The sequence below is a fragment of the Atheta coriaria genome, unplaced genomic scaffold (assembly GCF_025399875.1).
Source record: "Atheta coriaria isolate IRGN ID8LTWV9N9 unplaced genomic scaffold, Caltech_Dcor_3.1 hic_scaffold_7_pilon, whole genome shotgun sequence".
In the NCBI taxonomy this organism is placed as follows: Eukaryota; Metazoa; Arthropoda; class Insecta; order Coleoptera; family Staphylinidae; genus Dalotia; species Dalotia coriaria.
The window spans coordinates 3,758,683-3,776,831 of NW_027045449.1; the positions used below are offsets into that span (position 1 = coordinate 3,758,683).

The following is an 18,149-nucleotide window of genomic DNA, read 5'->3' on the forward strand; positions in this document are numbered from 1 at the left end:
ACATGCCTTTTTTCCATTTCTTTAACACGGATTTCTCTTGGCGGGTTAACTCGACAAAACGAATGGTTTTTTTCCGCGCGTAGCATTTCGGCGCCGAGGGGGTCGCTTTAATTATGAAGGATTTTATGCGGTATTTTCCGGTTTCGGCGTGGCGTCGCCGCCAAACAAAGTTTTCATATTTGCGCGAGTGCCGAAGACTTTCCGCATTCGCATGCAGTGTTTCCAGCGCGTTCGTGTTCTTCCGGGTTCCTTTTTTTTCCAGCATTCACTCCGCTTTTGCGGAGTCGTCGCACTGCTTAGTTATGACGGTGGTCTTGCTGGACGCGGGGCGAACAGACGTAATGCGTAAACTTTGCCAACATAAATTCCTTAAAACCAACATAAATATCATTTTCTTCTTTTCTTGAAAACTTGTTTTCTTTTTCCGGCGTGCCCTGCTCTCGGCAAATATTTCTTTGTACATTCCAACATAACTGTCACTGACATGGCAAACCCCGAATGGATAAAAGTGCAGTATTCAAATTCTATGCACCTAAGTTTAAAATAAAAATTCACTAAAATGGATTCGAAATTTACCCTGTTGGAGTAGTCCATGTGTTGTTGGTACATTTAAATTGTTATTTATCGAACGGGTGCTTGTAATTGGACACGGTCGTCCAGCCTCTCTGGGCCTGCTGAATTTTTTAATGTCCACACGCCGACGTAAACGAGTTTGGAGTAGGTGTGCGTGGCCGGACGAAATATTCCATAAAAGCGATAAGAGTAATTGCAATTGCGAGGGCAATTATCCAAAACGGTCGCAGTGCCAGGACCGAACGAGCGTGGAACCACCGAAATGGCGGAGCGACGCGCAACGCACATTTGAAGAGTAACGGCTTCGAACGGGAATAAATCGACCACACCGCACAAAATACCTTAAAAATATATACTAGCCCACAATATATCGAACTTTACTGCTTTCCATAAAATATCAATACTTGTAGGACAGTTTTTCGAAAGAAAAAAAAAACTGGATTGTCTTGGCTACTAAAAGAAAACGCGTCAAAACATAAATTTTAGGCAACCCAACATACAAAACTTCTGTTGCATATTATTGTTACTTTAACCACAGCACAAAAAATTTCCTTTCATTCTTTTAATAAATTTAATTTAATCATTATCCCACAGATATAAGAAGCATAAAGTTAACATTTATTAAATTTTGCCTTAAATATGATGTAATAATAACCTGGAAAGGTAAGATACCTTCGTTCGCAGTACGTGCACCAGATATTCTACATGTGCGCGGTGCGAGCGACGAGAGAAAGAAGGATGAAACTTAATGCGGAATTTGCGGAATTAATTTAGATTATGCATGTTAGGTCTTGGGGAGCGTGAGCAGGAAGCGCACCAGCATCGACTTCTTAGTGCTCAGAATGTTGAAACAAGTAACTTGACACTAACATACACTGAGTTCAAAGAGAGGAAACCACAAAAATATTTCTCTTTAATTTAATCATCTTTAAATCAAATTTTAAAGTATTAATTTTATTAATATATGCATGTTTTGATTAATATAATTTTTGATATTTATTTTTTGACTAAATGCATTGTATGAGTTTCTTGATAGCCCAGTAGTAGGTATTCTAAAATGTATGCACACGTTCTCACTTCAACATTTTACTCTCTCCGCGCAATTTAAGCCGTCAAGACTTCAAAACTTCAACTTTTAGACATTTTAATTTTCGCAAAATGTCTTGTTAGATGCTAGACGTAAAAAAGTCCATATAAAACGCGTCGCAGGATATAATAACTATAGGCAACCAACCATACATTCGGATACAGTCAATAAAATACGTATAATACATTTATGTGCGCTACTAACGCTATCTTAATCCAGTTTGTTTTATCGACATTTTATATGCGGTACATTGTGTATTTAACTTTCGTATCTACGATTTTTAAATCCAAGGTCTACTGTTTTACTTTGTCTCTGATTTTCCAGTTTGGCGCTGTGTTTGCGCACGCTTCTCTGTTTTGTTTTGTTTGCTGCGCTGCACTGTTGGCACGAAGAAACTTCTCGGGCACACAAGTCGAACGTAATAAAGTATTCGGCGATATTCTGCGTTGTAATGTAATCGAAGTTATCCAGAGAGCTTGTGCATGCGCATGTAGAATAGAATCGAACGTCACACAAGGATTCTACTAGAACATCGCGAGATAGTGTGAGTGAAACTGCGGGCGGATAGTTAAATGAGTTTCGAATTTTACTCCGCTTGGCCTAGGTCCAGAACTACAAGACCTAAGCAATTCGAAATTACATGCTTGCCTCAGAATTCTGAATTTCGAATTCAAAAACTTGTATTTTTGATATATTTTTACGGCTATTGATGATTGAGCAATAAAAGAAATAATTTCGCCTCATCAAATCAAAGCATTATTTTAACGTTTACTTAAACCTTTACAAATCGGCGCAATTTTCATATAATATGACCCTATTCCCGCCTCCAGTCGGTCTGCGGCGTTCGCCACCGCTCGTTCAGCCATTGATTTCACTCACATCGAGGTCGGACGAAATCGTCGAATCGTTGAAATAACTGGATAACTGGCACGTCTCCCCAGACGCAATTCTAAACCGTTCATTATCGCAAAATCACTTACTCACCACAAGCACCAACCAGAAGATTGAGGTGGAAAATGGAGAAAAAACTACCCTCGAATTGATTCCACCATCATTACCTTAAAAAACCCTTTACAAAACTGCGTCTATTGAAGAAAATTAATTGCATACTCAGAATTTTTGTGGATTGGTGATGAGTAATGAAAGTCCTTATTATGGATAATTAAGTAATTGCTGCTTTTAGCCGAGTGCGTTTTTTTTTTCGTGTTTGGTTTTTTTCTTTCCTCGTTTTTGTTTGTAGGTAATTTAAAATTTTATCGTGGTTTTAGCGTCTAGCCGAGGCGACGCGACGCGCAAAGCAATCTTGTTACGTCCTCGACGTCAATTTGGAAATAAAAAGAAAAGCGTAGCGTAAGTAGTTTGAATACACACACACATGCAGGCGCACATCGTTTTATTTGTTCGATTTTCAGTAAATGTCTTTTCGTTCAGGCCAAAGAACAGGCTTACGTTTCTTTAGAGCTGCAGACGAAACGAGACGAGAAGACAATTGGACACCAACGAATCAGATTGAATCAAGTAAACAAAAATAGTACCCGAATAAAAAAAAAACAAATACAACGTATGAAATATTACCTTGTGCTGGAGCATAAATATTTAGGTAAAGACAATCTTCACTTTGATTCTTCAAATATGGAAGCAATCTTTTCAGATATTCTAATCTTCCTTTAGGCATTTTTTCCAAGGCGGCTGTTTCATTAGCCACGTCTGGTAATTTCTGGGGACATACAGGTCCCAATTTGTCTGAGATGCGTACACCGTCCCATGGACTAGGTGCTCTGGTAGGGCTAAACCGGTTGGACATAATTGGAGGTGTCGCGTATGGTACACCCAGAAACACTTCGATGGGTTTCAGATATCGATGTTGATCCATTGGTACGATCAATCCTTGCAGGCGACCATAACGCGTTTGGACGATGCGTGTACTAATTTTGGCGTTCTTCGAGAAGACATAACTCTTCACACAGGTTACGAGCACCGTAAGCAGGAGGACAGTCCTAAGGCGGACGCGCATGCGCAGCACGACTGCCATTTTGATGAGCATTACACACTTTCGTTCATTGTGTTATCTGTAACAAGATGAAACGCAATTATTTTAATGAATAATAATAATAATAATGCTAATAAAATAATAATGGAAAGTTTCGTAATCAAATTCTCGCTTGATTGTGTTCTAACGCCACCATTGTGTGTTGAAATATAATTAGATCAGGCAGCGTAATTAATCTTCATGGTCAATGGCAGAATGGAACCTTCGTCAACCCTGGACGTCAAAGTGGAATTCGTCTGCGTGTCAAGAAGCGTCGATAAATAAATGTTCCAACCTTTTGGGAATTAATAAAGCGAAGTTATTGGCTATATTTAATGATTTTAGAATTCCTGGCATTTTATAAAGTCTTTAAGTAATAAAACTGAACAACATCGATAAAACTGTTGGAATTGTTGAAGGCATTGATTTGATTCTTATTTATTTGCTTCTTTCCTTCTGTTTTCTGCACCCTGTAATATATACGCACATCCATACTTGTATAGCAGAGTCGAAAGGTCCTTAACGCAAGCTGGGAAAGATGTTCCCCTGCGTTGGAGCTGTGGGACACTAGAACTCCGGCTATAGTGCCTCATTTGTATCCATTATTTAAAGGGCACAATCAATATTCAATGCCGGTCGCTTCGGCGCTCTGTCATTGAGCCCGGAACCGGCTGGGGCGAGTGTGGAGTTGCGAAATAAATTGGCCATTTCGTATTGTATCTCCTTCAACCCCTTCAACTGAAGTAGCCTACTAGTTTTTAATGGTAGCCGAGAAAATAATGTGTTTTCAAGCTGGATAGACCAGTGACCAATTCGATATCAACTGGAAAACTAACTAAAAACAAATAAATAACAAGCAATTAAATTTGAAAATGTTTGCGAGAACAAAGCGCGTCTTGGGACTTTTGTAATTTCCAGGGTTTAAACATATTGTTATTGCCTTAAAAAGTTCCCGAAAGTTTGTCTCAACTTAAAACCAGCTCGGTTTTCTCGCGGACGTCGTGCGAATGTAAGATTCAAGATCCAAACGTGGTAACAAAAATAAAAATACGTTTGCATTGTGCCCGCGGTGCAGATTGTGGATTGTGGAAATCCGAAAACTACCAACTTTTCCCCAGGAAAAGACAAAACTTGAGAATGCTGATAGCCATGATAGTCATGAATAAAATCCCGACTTTAAATTTTTAAAACTTGTGTTTTTCTTCGGCTCTTCAACTAATTATAGAAATATTTTATGCTGAAAGGTATCATGAATAGGATTGGTTTACAAATTTGTGCGCCACCTGTAAAGAACGCTTATTACTGATATTATCGAATGCGTTCTGAATGGGTAAATCACTTTATTCAATCGGCAATTATACAGACGAGTTCCAGCTTTCAGCCATTGCCAATGATGCTTCCCGTGCGAGAGATTCTCCGAAACGTTCATTGCTCACACTCAGAGACACGGCGCCAACTGCTCATTACATTCGGCCATTTTGCGCGTTCATTATTTTTCATTCTCGTATGTGCACATTCCGTGATTCCGTAAGGTGCGCGCACACAATTGCTGCAAATGAAGCAAATAGGAAACAGCGACGAGACCACAACTTAATACCATGAGTCAGTCATGTGTGTGAGCATGCAGTAGTTAAAAACTCCACGGATGAAAGGGAGACATTCAAACCGAGAGTAATTGCTGCGGATTAGCATCGTGCGGATGCAAATGAAAGCGGAAAAAAGGAGAGCAGGCAATAAAAAACGTTTCATCAGTTGCTTTGTGCGCATGAGAGATGGCTGAAATACAAAGCGAACTGACACCTCGCAGGCAGGACGCCACAGACCATTTCACTTTATTTAAATATTTTTTGAAACAAGAATACTCGTTTGATATTACGTTTTTAATTATATTTTTATCTTTTTATGCGTACGTAAATGAAAGACTTCCTTGAGTTGGGGCAAATATTCAGCGGAAAACATATTTAATTGAAATGAAGCGTGTATAATGCTGGTATTTAAGATTACGTCAATCAGAAACCTGCTTATACACGTCCGGCGTATTTTTCCCTTTTCGCCGAGTGTTTTTTATTCTTTGCGTTTTTTTCTTTTTTGGTGTGGTATTATCGCATGCGGATAAGATTTTATCAATGAAATGGAACAATACAATTCTTTCATCAATAAAATAACCAAAATTCATAAATATATATTTTTAGAATCAAAAAATGTGAAAAACTGTAGTTGAGATGGTTTAAATTTTAAATGTTAAAAATTGAAGAGATGTTGAAGAGGTTGAAAAGGTTTCAGGACGCGCTTAAACGCACAACCTCTCTCAGCACACCCTCACCCTGCTCAGACAGATGAGAATTAATGGCGGCGCATTTTTCTTGCTTTAAACTGATGGTAAGATGTGGGCGGTCGGACGTCACTCCTTACTCTCAACGTTTTCCTTCTTCCACGAAACACAAAACAACGAATAAAGAAAAGTAAATAATCAACAGCACAATGACTAGAATTCAACGGAAAACACCTGAAACCTTGCAAAATTGCTAAACGTAAAATCTACTTTCTGGAATTTTATGGCTCGAAATTTTTCTGCCCGTCGTATTTTTGCTTCGCTTGGAAAACGCCAAGAAGTCAGAAAAGTCGCGTTGATTGAAACGGCTGTAAACAACTTTAATTACATCGGGTATTTGTAACAACGTAACAAATCAGGCGTGCGCGCGGTTTTCCTCCGCCGACCTCGGAGTAATTCTTTATTGAGGAATGTGCAGTTGAGCGCAACGACCCTCCGCACTAGGTCGGTCAATCGTGGGCGCCATTTTCGGGTGGTGAAATACGCTGCGGCTAATTTAATATCCGTTCGGGCTCGACTTATCGACACGTAAATATATCGATTGCGAAGGAAAAAGTAACTAAAAATTTAAAAGGTTCTAAGCTGTTGGCTTCTTTTTTAAATAAGAAAATGTCTCCGGGGAAAATCGCCGAAGCTTAATTAGAAACGTGCTTTACAATTTTTCAAGTAAACGCATTTCCATGCGAAGCGTCTATCTGTCCGTTAATGGCCAAGGACGGCGTTCTAACATCCAATCGGCACGCCAACACGAACCCACCCTCCTACTCAATATCACCCTCTTTCGTTACCCGAACACGCCAAAAGAAATACCAACGCAGAAAACAGAAAACAAACGAAACGTAAAAAGAAATTGCCAGTGCTACATGTGTAACGAAGTGTATCTCGATTAAGATTATATCTCAATGCGTGCCTCAACAACGCCCATAACCTGTGCGTCAAACCTCAAACCAAAACAAAAATTCTAACCTAAAAATAAGAGAATTGAATACAATACGATATTTAAATGAAATATTTTTTGTAGAATGTGTATATTTATTTATTCGATTTTTATCACGGAATCAACTAAATAAAACTGTCGGACGTGCAGTTTTCATGGGTTTACATGGCGGATTGCCATTGTTAAATGGAAATATCCGTGTCGCTGGGGGAAAAAATGACGCTGACGCATAACGAGTCGGCATGGGGATGGGTATTCGACCTCCCGGAGTGTATCAAATGTATCAAAGAATGCGCGATCGGCAAATATTATATGATGTGTCGTGCGCTGAAATTGTGAGGCGCAAGCGAGTTTATCGCGACCCAAATGTGACTGCACATGTTAAATGTGCTGAATTTCTAGATGGCGTTGAAATGTTTAAAACTCATGACTTGACATAAAGCAAAACAAGTATATATCACCCAAATAGAATATTTATATAGAACTAAAACTTTAATGTCATGTTAAGTAAGTTTGGGGCCTTCCAAAATGCAAAACAGTTAAACATAAACATAAGTGTTTCCAACTGATTTAAATGCGTTCACTTTCTGGCTTTCCGACTTAATATCAACCGCGAAAGGTCGTAAATTCCGGTGTGATTTACAACCAGCACTTTGAGTGCGGGTGTCTTCACAGTTTCACACCACTCGTGTGTCCACTGCAAGATTCTGTGTTGTATGAATTAAATTCTGGTTACTTTCATATGCAAAGTGTAAATGCAAATATTATTATTTAATGTATGCGGTGTTATTCAGCAAGTTAGGTTATGTTTTGTGTAAAGTGTTTGTTGGAACAATAAAAAACTATATTTTGGTATTTTTGTGGTGGTTTTGAACAAAACGTAACCATGACTATACTCGAACAGGATACAAATTACATCGAAACACCTAAATGTGTCATTAATCCACTTAAATAAAGTGGTGGTTGGTGTAAGCCCATTCGGGGATTAAACTAGCCGGTTTCAAAATTTTTGAATATTACATTGTCACTGTTGTTTACGCAACAAAAACAGGTATAATGTATAATAGTTAGTAAATGAGTCGGTGAACTATATAGGACATCACAATGATCCGGATAAAATAACACATTAGTGTTGCGACTGTGTTCAGACATTTTTAATTGATGAAGAGTGGTTAACACTAGTGCTGGTTAAACGAAAGGGAAGCAAGGAAAATACGTGTTAATAGCATTAGTCGCGTTTCGATGTTGATGAAACAAAAGCTCATAATCGCATTGATCCTTGGATATCTACCATACAAGGTTTCAGTATTTGCTATTCAAATTACAATAAAAAAATTCAATTTTTAATTTTTTGTTTTTTTTTAATTGTTGTTTATGTGAATGTTAAACATGTAATGCACATGTTCACTCGTCAGTTTTTCCAGTCGTTGCAAGTTGTTTATATGGTATTTCGGGTGTCGTTTGATGCGAATGCCAACCCCCCTATTGTCGACGGTGTTGCGCGCAAAGCTGATAAATATCCAGGGCGTACCATCCAATTTATATTATCGCGCCCGCCGCTATCGGGGCGCGGCATCTAAATCGGCCGCAATTGCCCCACACCTAGCGGCGCAATCACACGAATCACTTGCGCCGCGCCGACCTGCCGATATTTTGCCACCTTTAGCCATCCCCCAATCTCGCCCAGCAAAAACTCGCCTCGATCCCGGTTTGAACCGATATCATTTTTTATCATAATCTGCCACGACTCGACGCCTCACCGAAACTTCCATTTCGTTCGGAAATGTGCACGTCTAATTGAATTACGAGCGACATTTTCAAAATTCCATATTCTAGTCGACATTATATTGAATTTCAAACATGCTATTTTGAATTTGATGGTAAAAGTGCACCGGCGAATCAATGAAACGAATTTGTCTGCTTGTTCGCGTGGATATTGTGAATGTTTGTCGCATTGTATGTCGCAAAATGTTAAAATTTTCATTTTGGTATAAATATTCACATCCGTATTGATGTAGGACGCAATCAATCGAACGTTTCCATGTCCGCCATATTGGCCGTTGGTGCTCATCCAATTGGCTGACACCATGCACGTCCATTTTGTTGAAAAACGCTTTCAATGTATCCAATTTCAATGTTTTTCCTGTTTGGTTTTACGCACTCTGCCAACAATGTACAGCTGGTTGCCTACCACAACATAAATCTTTAGCTATTGAATTATTAACGCATTAAATTTACAATTTAAATCGCGTGATTAAATTAAAAACAAACAAACAAACCGATTAATTATTACCGCAAATTTATAATTTAATTATTATAAACATGACATTAATTATGCTGGGCGATTATGCACATTGAAACATATTGAGCATAATGAAATGCACTTGATTTAATCATCAAACATGTTTATACATTAAATGTGTAGAAAATGCAACAATCTGTATGCGCAGATGTTGCGCTGTGATATTATCGTTTAAAGAGAATTATTCACTATGCTCGGCGAATGTGATCGGGCGCTCGAAATTAATTGCGCAACGCATTTTTAATTGTCAATATTTGTATGCCGCGCAGTAATTACTTGACATGCGAATAAATATACACGCACTGTCGCTTTCCACAGGACATATCCATTTGTGCTAATAAACAAACATTGCAGTTTTATTCAAATTTAATTTTCTCAATTTTTCATCGATTGATTGGTTGCCTATGTTAAAAGTCCACTGTTTCAAAATATATCTTCCACAAAAACATTTCTGTTTACTTATTTGCTTTTTCTCGGAAGTAACTTTCGCGAGAGCGCATAAACAAACATCTTTTCAGCAAAGCAGCGCGTAAATTAATAATTACTTAATATAACGAACCCAAAAACCGGAAGTTTCCGGCCGTTTTCGCGCTGTTTTCCTCACAGCCCTTTCGTCTGCTTTATTTTCCACTGCTCCCGCCTGCACTTTGCAAAGAGATTTTGGATCAGTTCCATATTGGGTTCTAAAAATATAATGCGAAGCCAGGCTCAAGTCCTGACCCACTCTGGATGAATCTCCGAGTCAAGGAAAAGATAACTGCACAAGATGGCGCGGCGTATAGAACGTATAGAGAGCTAGCGACACAACATGCTCGTAGATTAAAGTTATCCGGGCCAGGGTTAACGTATTATATTTACCCGAAAATGCATTAATGCCGTTTTGGCTCCGTGGTGTGCTAATAAATTTATGTATGCGGAATCTTCCATTGTTGGAATGCCGCAGATTTCCGCTTTGTTCATACTTTTAAGTGCGGTTATTACACATTTGTGCACATTAAGGATTTTGGCGGCGGGGTCAAAATAGGATTACGGTTCAAACATAATCTTGACATAACCTAAAATAGCACATAGCTACATAAATAGGTTATGAGTGTTTATTTTTAGGCGCTAATATAACCTGCAAACAGATTATGAGAGAGAATTTATTTGTAAAAACAGTTATAGCTTAGATTTGGATTTCAACTAGTTTTCCGTAAGCCATCCGGGTTAAAATCAGAATTAAATTATAAATTAATCCTGCCCCAGAGTCCTTTTCGCATATACAGGCGTAGTGCTTGTCGCACACCTTCGACTTTGTGCATTCCAAAACGCCGTTTGACTACCAAACTAGCCGCTTTATGCATTCACACTCCAACTTTCACGCCAGATACCTGGTAGCGTCAAGGTAGATTTTCCCCGCGGAGATGTTTGCCGACTTACTCGTAGGAGGTAGGAGAGTGGCCCCACCTTAGTACCTCGGTGCCTCAGTTTCCGTCCTCCGCCAACCTGCCAACAAGTTTCCGGCCGGGGCGCTGCATGCACATCGCGCGCATGAATAGACTTGCACCTGCACCATGCGTCGTTAAAGTATTTCCCCTCGGCGGATTCGAGTTTGCGTGGGCGTCCTTTTAAATTATGAACTCGGCCGGTCACGTCGTGGCGCGGATTAAACTTACCCTCAACACTTTAAGCCAGAAACCAAACTAAACTACAACGCCAAAGCCCAAGTCAGCCGACGCATTGAAAGAGTCGACCGGAAAGCCGGAAGCGACGCAACAAAAAGGTGTTAACTCTTGGTGTTAACTTATACACCCCTTATACTTTGTTTTGCGTAATTCAACCACGATAGTTCTACAACTATTTTGCATTGTGAATGCCGGAAGTAAATTTGATTTTTAGCGCAAGAACATCGCCAATAACGTTTTTGTTATCGCGCCGAAAAATATCTTAATTTCACTCGTGGGTGCACTGCGTTCATTACGTCGACGTTTTTCGAGCCATTCGTTAGCGCTAACGCCTCCATTGCTCAACTTGCCGCAGGCGTAGGCAACCCACCTTACACCTTATAATACACTCGCCAGTGGGTAATTAATTAACGCGAATTGTTAAGGGCCCTCTTCGGATGAATAAATTTTATGAAGTCTACATCTTGGGTCTTAGGGTTTTCGGCTAAAACTGCAAGTGAGCAAGCACTTTATAAGATACAGGGGTTATCGGTGGGGTTATCAGTTCAAAGCACTGAAGTGTGAGAGGTAAGCGTCATTATAATGAACGTGGTTCTACGTTTTTTTGAGAGTCTGAGAGTGAAAATATTTTTTTGGGAAATTTCTTGTGCCATCCGCCATCTTGTATACGAGTATCTCGGAAGCGTTATGGATTCGACCGGGAACCACGCGAGGGTTATGTTATGATATGGCGTGATGTGGCATTTGGTGCGGTTTTTCTGCAGGATAGTTATTTGGAAAGCCATTATCCTCACCCCGTGCGAAACGTACAAGAAAATTCCCGAACTCTAACACACAGCATGTTCCTGAAGATTGCATTCTACGACAAGCCTAAAACTATTAAAAACATCGACATAACCTTATTTATTTTTTCACGTAAAATAAATTTTTATTAAAATCACAAAATCCAGTTGTTTGGTATTTGAAAATGCAATAGTTTTGTTACTACACTCAGAAGAAGATATTTTTTCTAGGTTAATAGTTGGAACGCAACGCAGAGTGTGTCTAGTGTGCCAATTTCCCATTTTCAGCGCGTCATGTGCTCGATATTTATCAGATTGATCCCGTCTCGCATGTTCACGTGTTTCCGGGATCTACCAGTTCACGCGTTATAAACACGTCTTTGCGTTGATATTCCCTTCAGAAAAAACATCAATTACATGACGCAGAATAAAACCCTTTTATCCTGAAAATCCCACGTCATCTTACCAGATCCATGGTGAAGAAGATTTATACTTTTGAAATCAAATAAACAACAGAGGTTAAATTACAGTTTAAAACACAGATAACTTCAACTCTCGCAAATCTCTGCGTTAAAAGTTTGGAAACATTTATTTAAAAACTGGTTTACATTGATTGCACTTATTGGATTTTTGGTTTATTGGGCATTCCCTGGGAGAAATAAAAACTTTCCGCAGCGGATCAACAAATTACATTCGAGTTGCAAACTTTTCCACTCAATTTTTGCCATTATAACGTTTTTTGCTATATTTTTTGCTAATGTTTTGATAGTTTTGTTCAAAAGCAAAGGATTGTCAGGTGTCGCCTGAACTAATAATAATAATAATACTCATCGAAAAAGTTTGCCAGGATGTTGGCGTTAGCAATAATCGTAATGATAATAGAGTGGCCAGCGGCCGCCGGATCATTTACACCATTAAACTTCATCGCTGAAGAACACAACGAAGCTTAGGCACTCGCACTCGCGCCACCCTAGGGGGAAACTTTTATGGACTTTAGTTTTTCTCATCGCATGTGTCGCTGTGCTTCAACACTGACTATCATCTAAACATCAGCAAAGAATCATCAGAGAATGATGAAGAAAAAACAACAACAAGTTGATAGCAATATAATGTTCTTTTAATATAACTTGATGTAAATGACATTTTTTATTACTTTAACGATTAGATTATGATTCTCTTGACACTTGATATAGCTAAGAGTGAATTTTACGTATTTTCCAATTTGTTTGTTACCGAATCGAATTGCCCGTCGCACGGAAACCACAACAATTCAATAATCCCTAATGGCTTACTTGAATTGCAGAATAAACGCGGAAATAACCGGACCGGGCGACGGCGGTGGAGGAAACGGCGCGGAAAAGTCAACTGGGAAAATAATAAGCGTGTGCCGCCACCCAATATTTTCCAATATTTCCAATAACGGCGTAGACACAGAGTGACTGTTTTTCCGGCTCGATAAAACAGTTTTGTTCGATTCGTGCACTGTGCGCACGGTTCGTTGGGTCGCCGCTAGTCGCTTTACTGGAGGGCACTAGTTTATTCACAACCGGGTCTTATAATTTTTAATCTTGAAAATGTCAATCAACAACCACATCTCTAACCACACTCAAAAGATTAAAAATTATCTTAGAGTATAATAATTTTTATGGTTTTAAAATTAAGTGCTTTCTGTGACATCCTGTAGATACTCCAATATTCATATTGCTCGCTCTCTGGGTGACTAGTTTAAAATTCACGATCAAAACCGTGCAATATTTTACGTTTGATATCCTATAAGTGATCGAAGTAGACCAGTAAAATCCCGAGGCCCCCGATCGCCCTACTCGGGAACCACCCTCCACCATCTAGTACCAGTCCCTCTTCATCCCCTTTGCCGCTTATTCGTTCCAGCGTAGTTCAACCCGTTCCATCGTTCCACAAACGATTCGTCGATTCGACGATATTGAATATTCATCATACACTGCACGCGCACAGCGACACACAATGGATTTTTCCTTCTTTACACCATCTATTTTTTTCTCGGTAAACTTCATTCTGATCAAACATCACGCTATTGAGATTTCAATCAGTTAAAAGTTCAATTCAAAAAAATATAGAGAAAAAAATTGATATTTGTAGTAATATCTCTCATATCTCATGAATTTATTGTTCGTGTCCGCCATTTTGGGTTTTGCTTTGTGTTGGAAAACATTATCAAAAATGCGCCGATGCACAAACGCGTTAACACTCCACGCAATCTACACAATTTTACAAATGCGAATGTGAATGAGATTTTTTCGCAAACGTGCGCTGATAAAATTACAATTGGACAATAAAAACGCTCGACACTCTGTTGAATTGTACAACAATATGGAATCGGATTTTCACAAGCCATCCAAAAGAGAATCTGGATAATGTGATATCATTTTAATTTCAATAATTTATCAATAAATTCCTGGACCATCAAAATTTGAGTTGATACTGTTTATGATACTGATTACAGATTAAATTAACCACACTTTACACCACATCTAGTGGGATACTTGCGGATTGCAAGTTTGCATTTCCATAACGCCCTCATCACCACGTGCAAGTTGAAATTTCGAATTTCGATCAGTAGCATCACGAGTATTAACCCAGCAGCTCCAGCTGTGGCTTCAGTTCAAGTTCTAACTCCATTCAGAGTGAAGATATACGAAGGCACTAATTATCTGGACTATCTAGAGATTCTCAATCCCATATCCTGCATGACCCAAAACCCTCCCTCTTCATTCCGACAATGATATTACTCCTCACCGCGCGTCGGACTATTTTAAGGTGTGGATAGAGACGGTTCGAAAAGTGATGATGGCTGTAATGCCTGTAATTGAATAGGTATCACTTCCGACCGTAGCAGCAATCTAAACCCACGATGCTACTTTGGTTTGGTTGGTTTATGGAGTTTTAGAATGCAATGATATGTGCGGGCGTTTTTGTATACGTTTTCAAGTTTGATGAACGCAGTAAGAACTGAATTGCCGAGTGTGGAGTCTGGAGTCAAGAGATGAGCGTACCCGCGCGCATCCATTAAGGCGATTAACATTTATAAGTGCTTCCGGACACCAAAACCCTCCCGCAACCTTCCAACCACTAGCAGTCACCAGTTGGTACTTAGAATGCTTTGGATTGCTTGCTTGGCCTAGTTAAATCAGATATTTCAGCGATTACACGTACAACTACACGTCTCCAACACTTTTCGAGCATTAACCATCAACTAACAGTTTATTCAAGTCACTTGTGCTATTAATCAAGTTTTTTTTTCTACATTTTTTGAGTTTTTCAGGTTTTAGCAGAGTAAAGCTGAAGGTTGTTGCACGAAATTGCACGCTGGCTCTGTGGTCGGAGAGTAAATGGTCGGAAAAAGTTTTCGGACGACTGCGCCCCAACATCAGCATCCTCAACGACGAAAAACCGCGTCGAGCGCCGCCGCATCTCCAAAGTAGTGTTTTATGCAAAAACGCCCGGCTCTCATTATCCACCAGATCGACCAATTATGGACTTTAATTATACAAAACCATTTGGATTTAATCTTAACTAAACCAACGCAGGAATGCGGACTTTACATTCAACTAGACGCAAATCTTAAAATCTTAAGCAACCTTAACAAATATTTACTGCTAAAAACAAATAATCACGAATATTATATTTAGGTAATGAAAAGTTTTGATTGCATAATTAATAATGAATATAGGGCGGTCGGTGGGCAAAATCGCCTTCATAATTTAAATAACTTCGGACATATTTGCTCCCGAGCGACACGTTCGCTTATTAAATTACGGTTACGGTTATCCCGCCCCCTTTCCCACATGTCGCGCATGCTACCAACGTTACCTCTACCTTTGGTGTTTTACCCTTGCAGCCGACATTCTGCTTGGTTTTTAGCACGGTAGGTTTTGCATGCTTCGGTTCGTCAGCCATCGGTTTTGTTAAATTATTCCGTGTGGATGGCAAAGTTGCCGAATGTACTTTACTGCGGCTTCGGCCGCTTCTGAAAGTAGTTAGTTACCTGTGTTACCGACTCGTGTGCGGCATACATGCTATGGTTAATAGTAATTAATTTATATATTAGTTACTAAACTTATTTTTCAGTACAGAAACGTCGTAAAAAACGCTATAAACTTAAATTTTATAATAAGTTTAAGTATTGGGCTGGTTTATTGGTTTAGATGCACAGAAAACAATAGAATTGTTATTATAGAAGGAGTTGAATGTAAATTTAGTTGCCTATAGTATTTATAAAATCTTCATGTGCTGTATTTCCGTTTATGCGCCATTTTGTTTTGTTATCAACGCGTGAAAATTACGTAAATCTTAGTTAAGCTACAGTAAAACAAAATTGCGCAGATTTAATAACGTATTAAAGTTTACTACCTGCACAGCTTGGAAAATTAAACTTAGTGCTTTTTTGTGTGGGTGTATTTAATCCAAACGATAAAAGCGTGTTTAGATAGCGTGGATCTTGTTACGCATCAAGACATATCACTTGGTTTGTTTTTCTTTCGACTCGATTTCAGCTACTATATGTTGTTTAATCTACTCGTGAGTAAAACCATGTTCGCGCTACTCTTTTATTTACGTTTTTGTATCCTTTTATCACTTTTTGTTATCGTTTAATTCCGTATCGAGTACGGCGGCGTACAAAATGCATTATCTAGCAAAACAGAGCAGAATAGTTATCTACCACCGGAATAGCCAATGTTTTCTAACCTATATTTACTCGAACACACGCTCTCGCACACACACAAAATGGCGGATGAAAGGAAACGGACACGCTGCGAGTCGTTACCTTCGACGTTGAGTTAGAGAGCACCGGGAAAGAAATTTAAAAGACGAATGGGTTTGTTAATCGCCTTAAATTTCGATTATCTTCGTTAAATTGCTCGATTGCTCAATTGAAATCGAAATAATTAACTTCGGCTACGTGTGCGTCTTTCCACACGCCGTCAGCACGTCGCTCGCGCTTTGTGCAATCAACTTGAGTTTAATTAATTCTTGCCTATGTGTAAAAACATGTTTAACAAAGGATTGTAGTTAATTTTCAGATAACATTCAGTGTAAGATTAAACTTGTTTCGATTCGGCCACGTCGATATCGAATTGTTCCTCGTTGGGTGGAGATATTTTACTCGATTGCCGCGGCATCAAGTGACATTCGACCATAAAAGAAAATTGGATGGTGGCTAGCGAAACCATGCTCGTTTGCCAAACCAACCAACTAACTTATCCGCAATCGAATGTGAAAATAAACAAATAAATGTCTTACTTATATATAAATATCTGAAATATTTTCATCGCATAAAAATTATGTAGATACTTTTTAAGCAGATTTATCTATTTTAAACTCAGCGCAAGTCTTGTTTCGGTTAGTTCGCATCTGTTACGCGAACTAAAAACATTAAAACTCGAAAGTTAAAAGCAAAACAGAAAATGCTCGGAGTAATTTGCATATTTCTTGCTTCTCCACTTTTCTAGTCCTCCACAGCTATGAAACAGATGATGCCACAAACTTTAACACTATTTTAAAGCCAACATAACCTAAAAATTTAATCCTGAAGTTAACTTCTATGTTTTCTTTTTTTTTGCACAGAAAAAATAGATTTATAAGTTTTTCAAAATCCGTGCAGTTAATCTCTCACAGTCCCAAAATGTGTTTGGCACTTTCTGGGTGACTTTCGTGATAAGACGATAAGGATAAGGTGTTTTCCGCCGTCGGTGGTATAGGGTGGCTTTATCTTCGACCTTCTTTCCTCCTCCTTCGCCGAGCGTTCTTCCGTGCCAACCTCCGGTGGAAGATTAACTGCGATAAGTCGATGATTTCGAAATCTTGCGGGAAACGTGGCATCCAGGCAATCCAGGCCAACAGACCATTCTAGGTAAAATGAACCAATCTCTTTTTTGCGTATGCTATGTTAGCCTAACCTCAAAGGTAAGAAATGAGTATTATAAACTTTATAATTTGGGTTTTAGGCAAATGTTAACGTTATTTTTACTTTTTAATTTCGGCGTACTTAAAGGGTTGAAGTTGATTGAGTTCCTAAGAGGTTTAATTGCGACTAACATTTAATATCATCCCAAATATGCAAATAATACACCTATTTCCTTCCTTCAGAGGACGTCTCCGTTTTTTTTTTCGTTTAATTTTTGCAATCTCCTCATTTCTTTCAATTTTCTTGCCTGTTTGCTCAAATTCTTCCATCCCATCGGCTGTATCCTTTTGTGTAGCAGCTAATTTTCGTAATTTTTGTTTTGTACTTTCCATCCCATGCCCTCGGGCCAACCAAGAGACGGAAGTTCTCATCGGACTTTGCTTGTTTCGCCGTTTTTTTTTGGGATACAGGTTTAATTCTTTCCTCAAGAAATTCTTTCGCCCTTCGAGGATTTTCCTCTTTGTGTTTTTCCTAACCAATCCTATCCACGCTTGAAGCG

At 39.0% G+C, this 18,149-nt stretch overlaps 1 protein-coding gene across 2 annotated transcripts in view; it reads right to left on the reverse strand.

Annotated features, from left to right (window-relative positions):
- Nucleotides 1–18,149, reverse strand: part of LOC135795317 (neuroligin-4, Y-linked-like) — a 141,767-nt gene that overhangs the window by 67,241 nt on the left and 56,377 nt on the right. For both annotated transcript variants that reach the window (XM_065306953.1, XM_065306954.1), the window contains exon 3: nt 3,236–3,729. In XM_065306953.1, coding sequence (XP_065163025.1) covers nt 3,236–3,704 — 469 coding nt within the window. In that variant the 5' untranslated portion in view covers nt 3,705–3,729. The remainder of the gene's footprint in view (nt 1–3,235; nt 3,730–18,149) is intronic.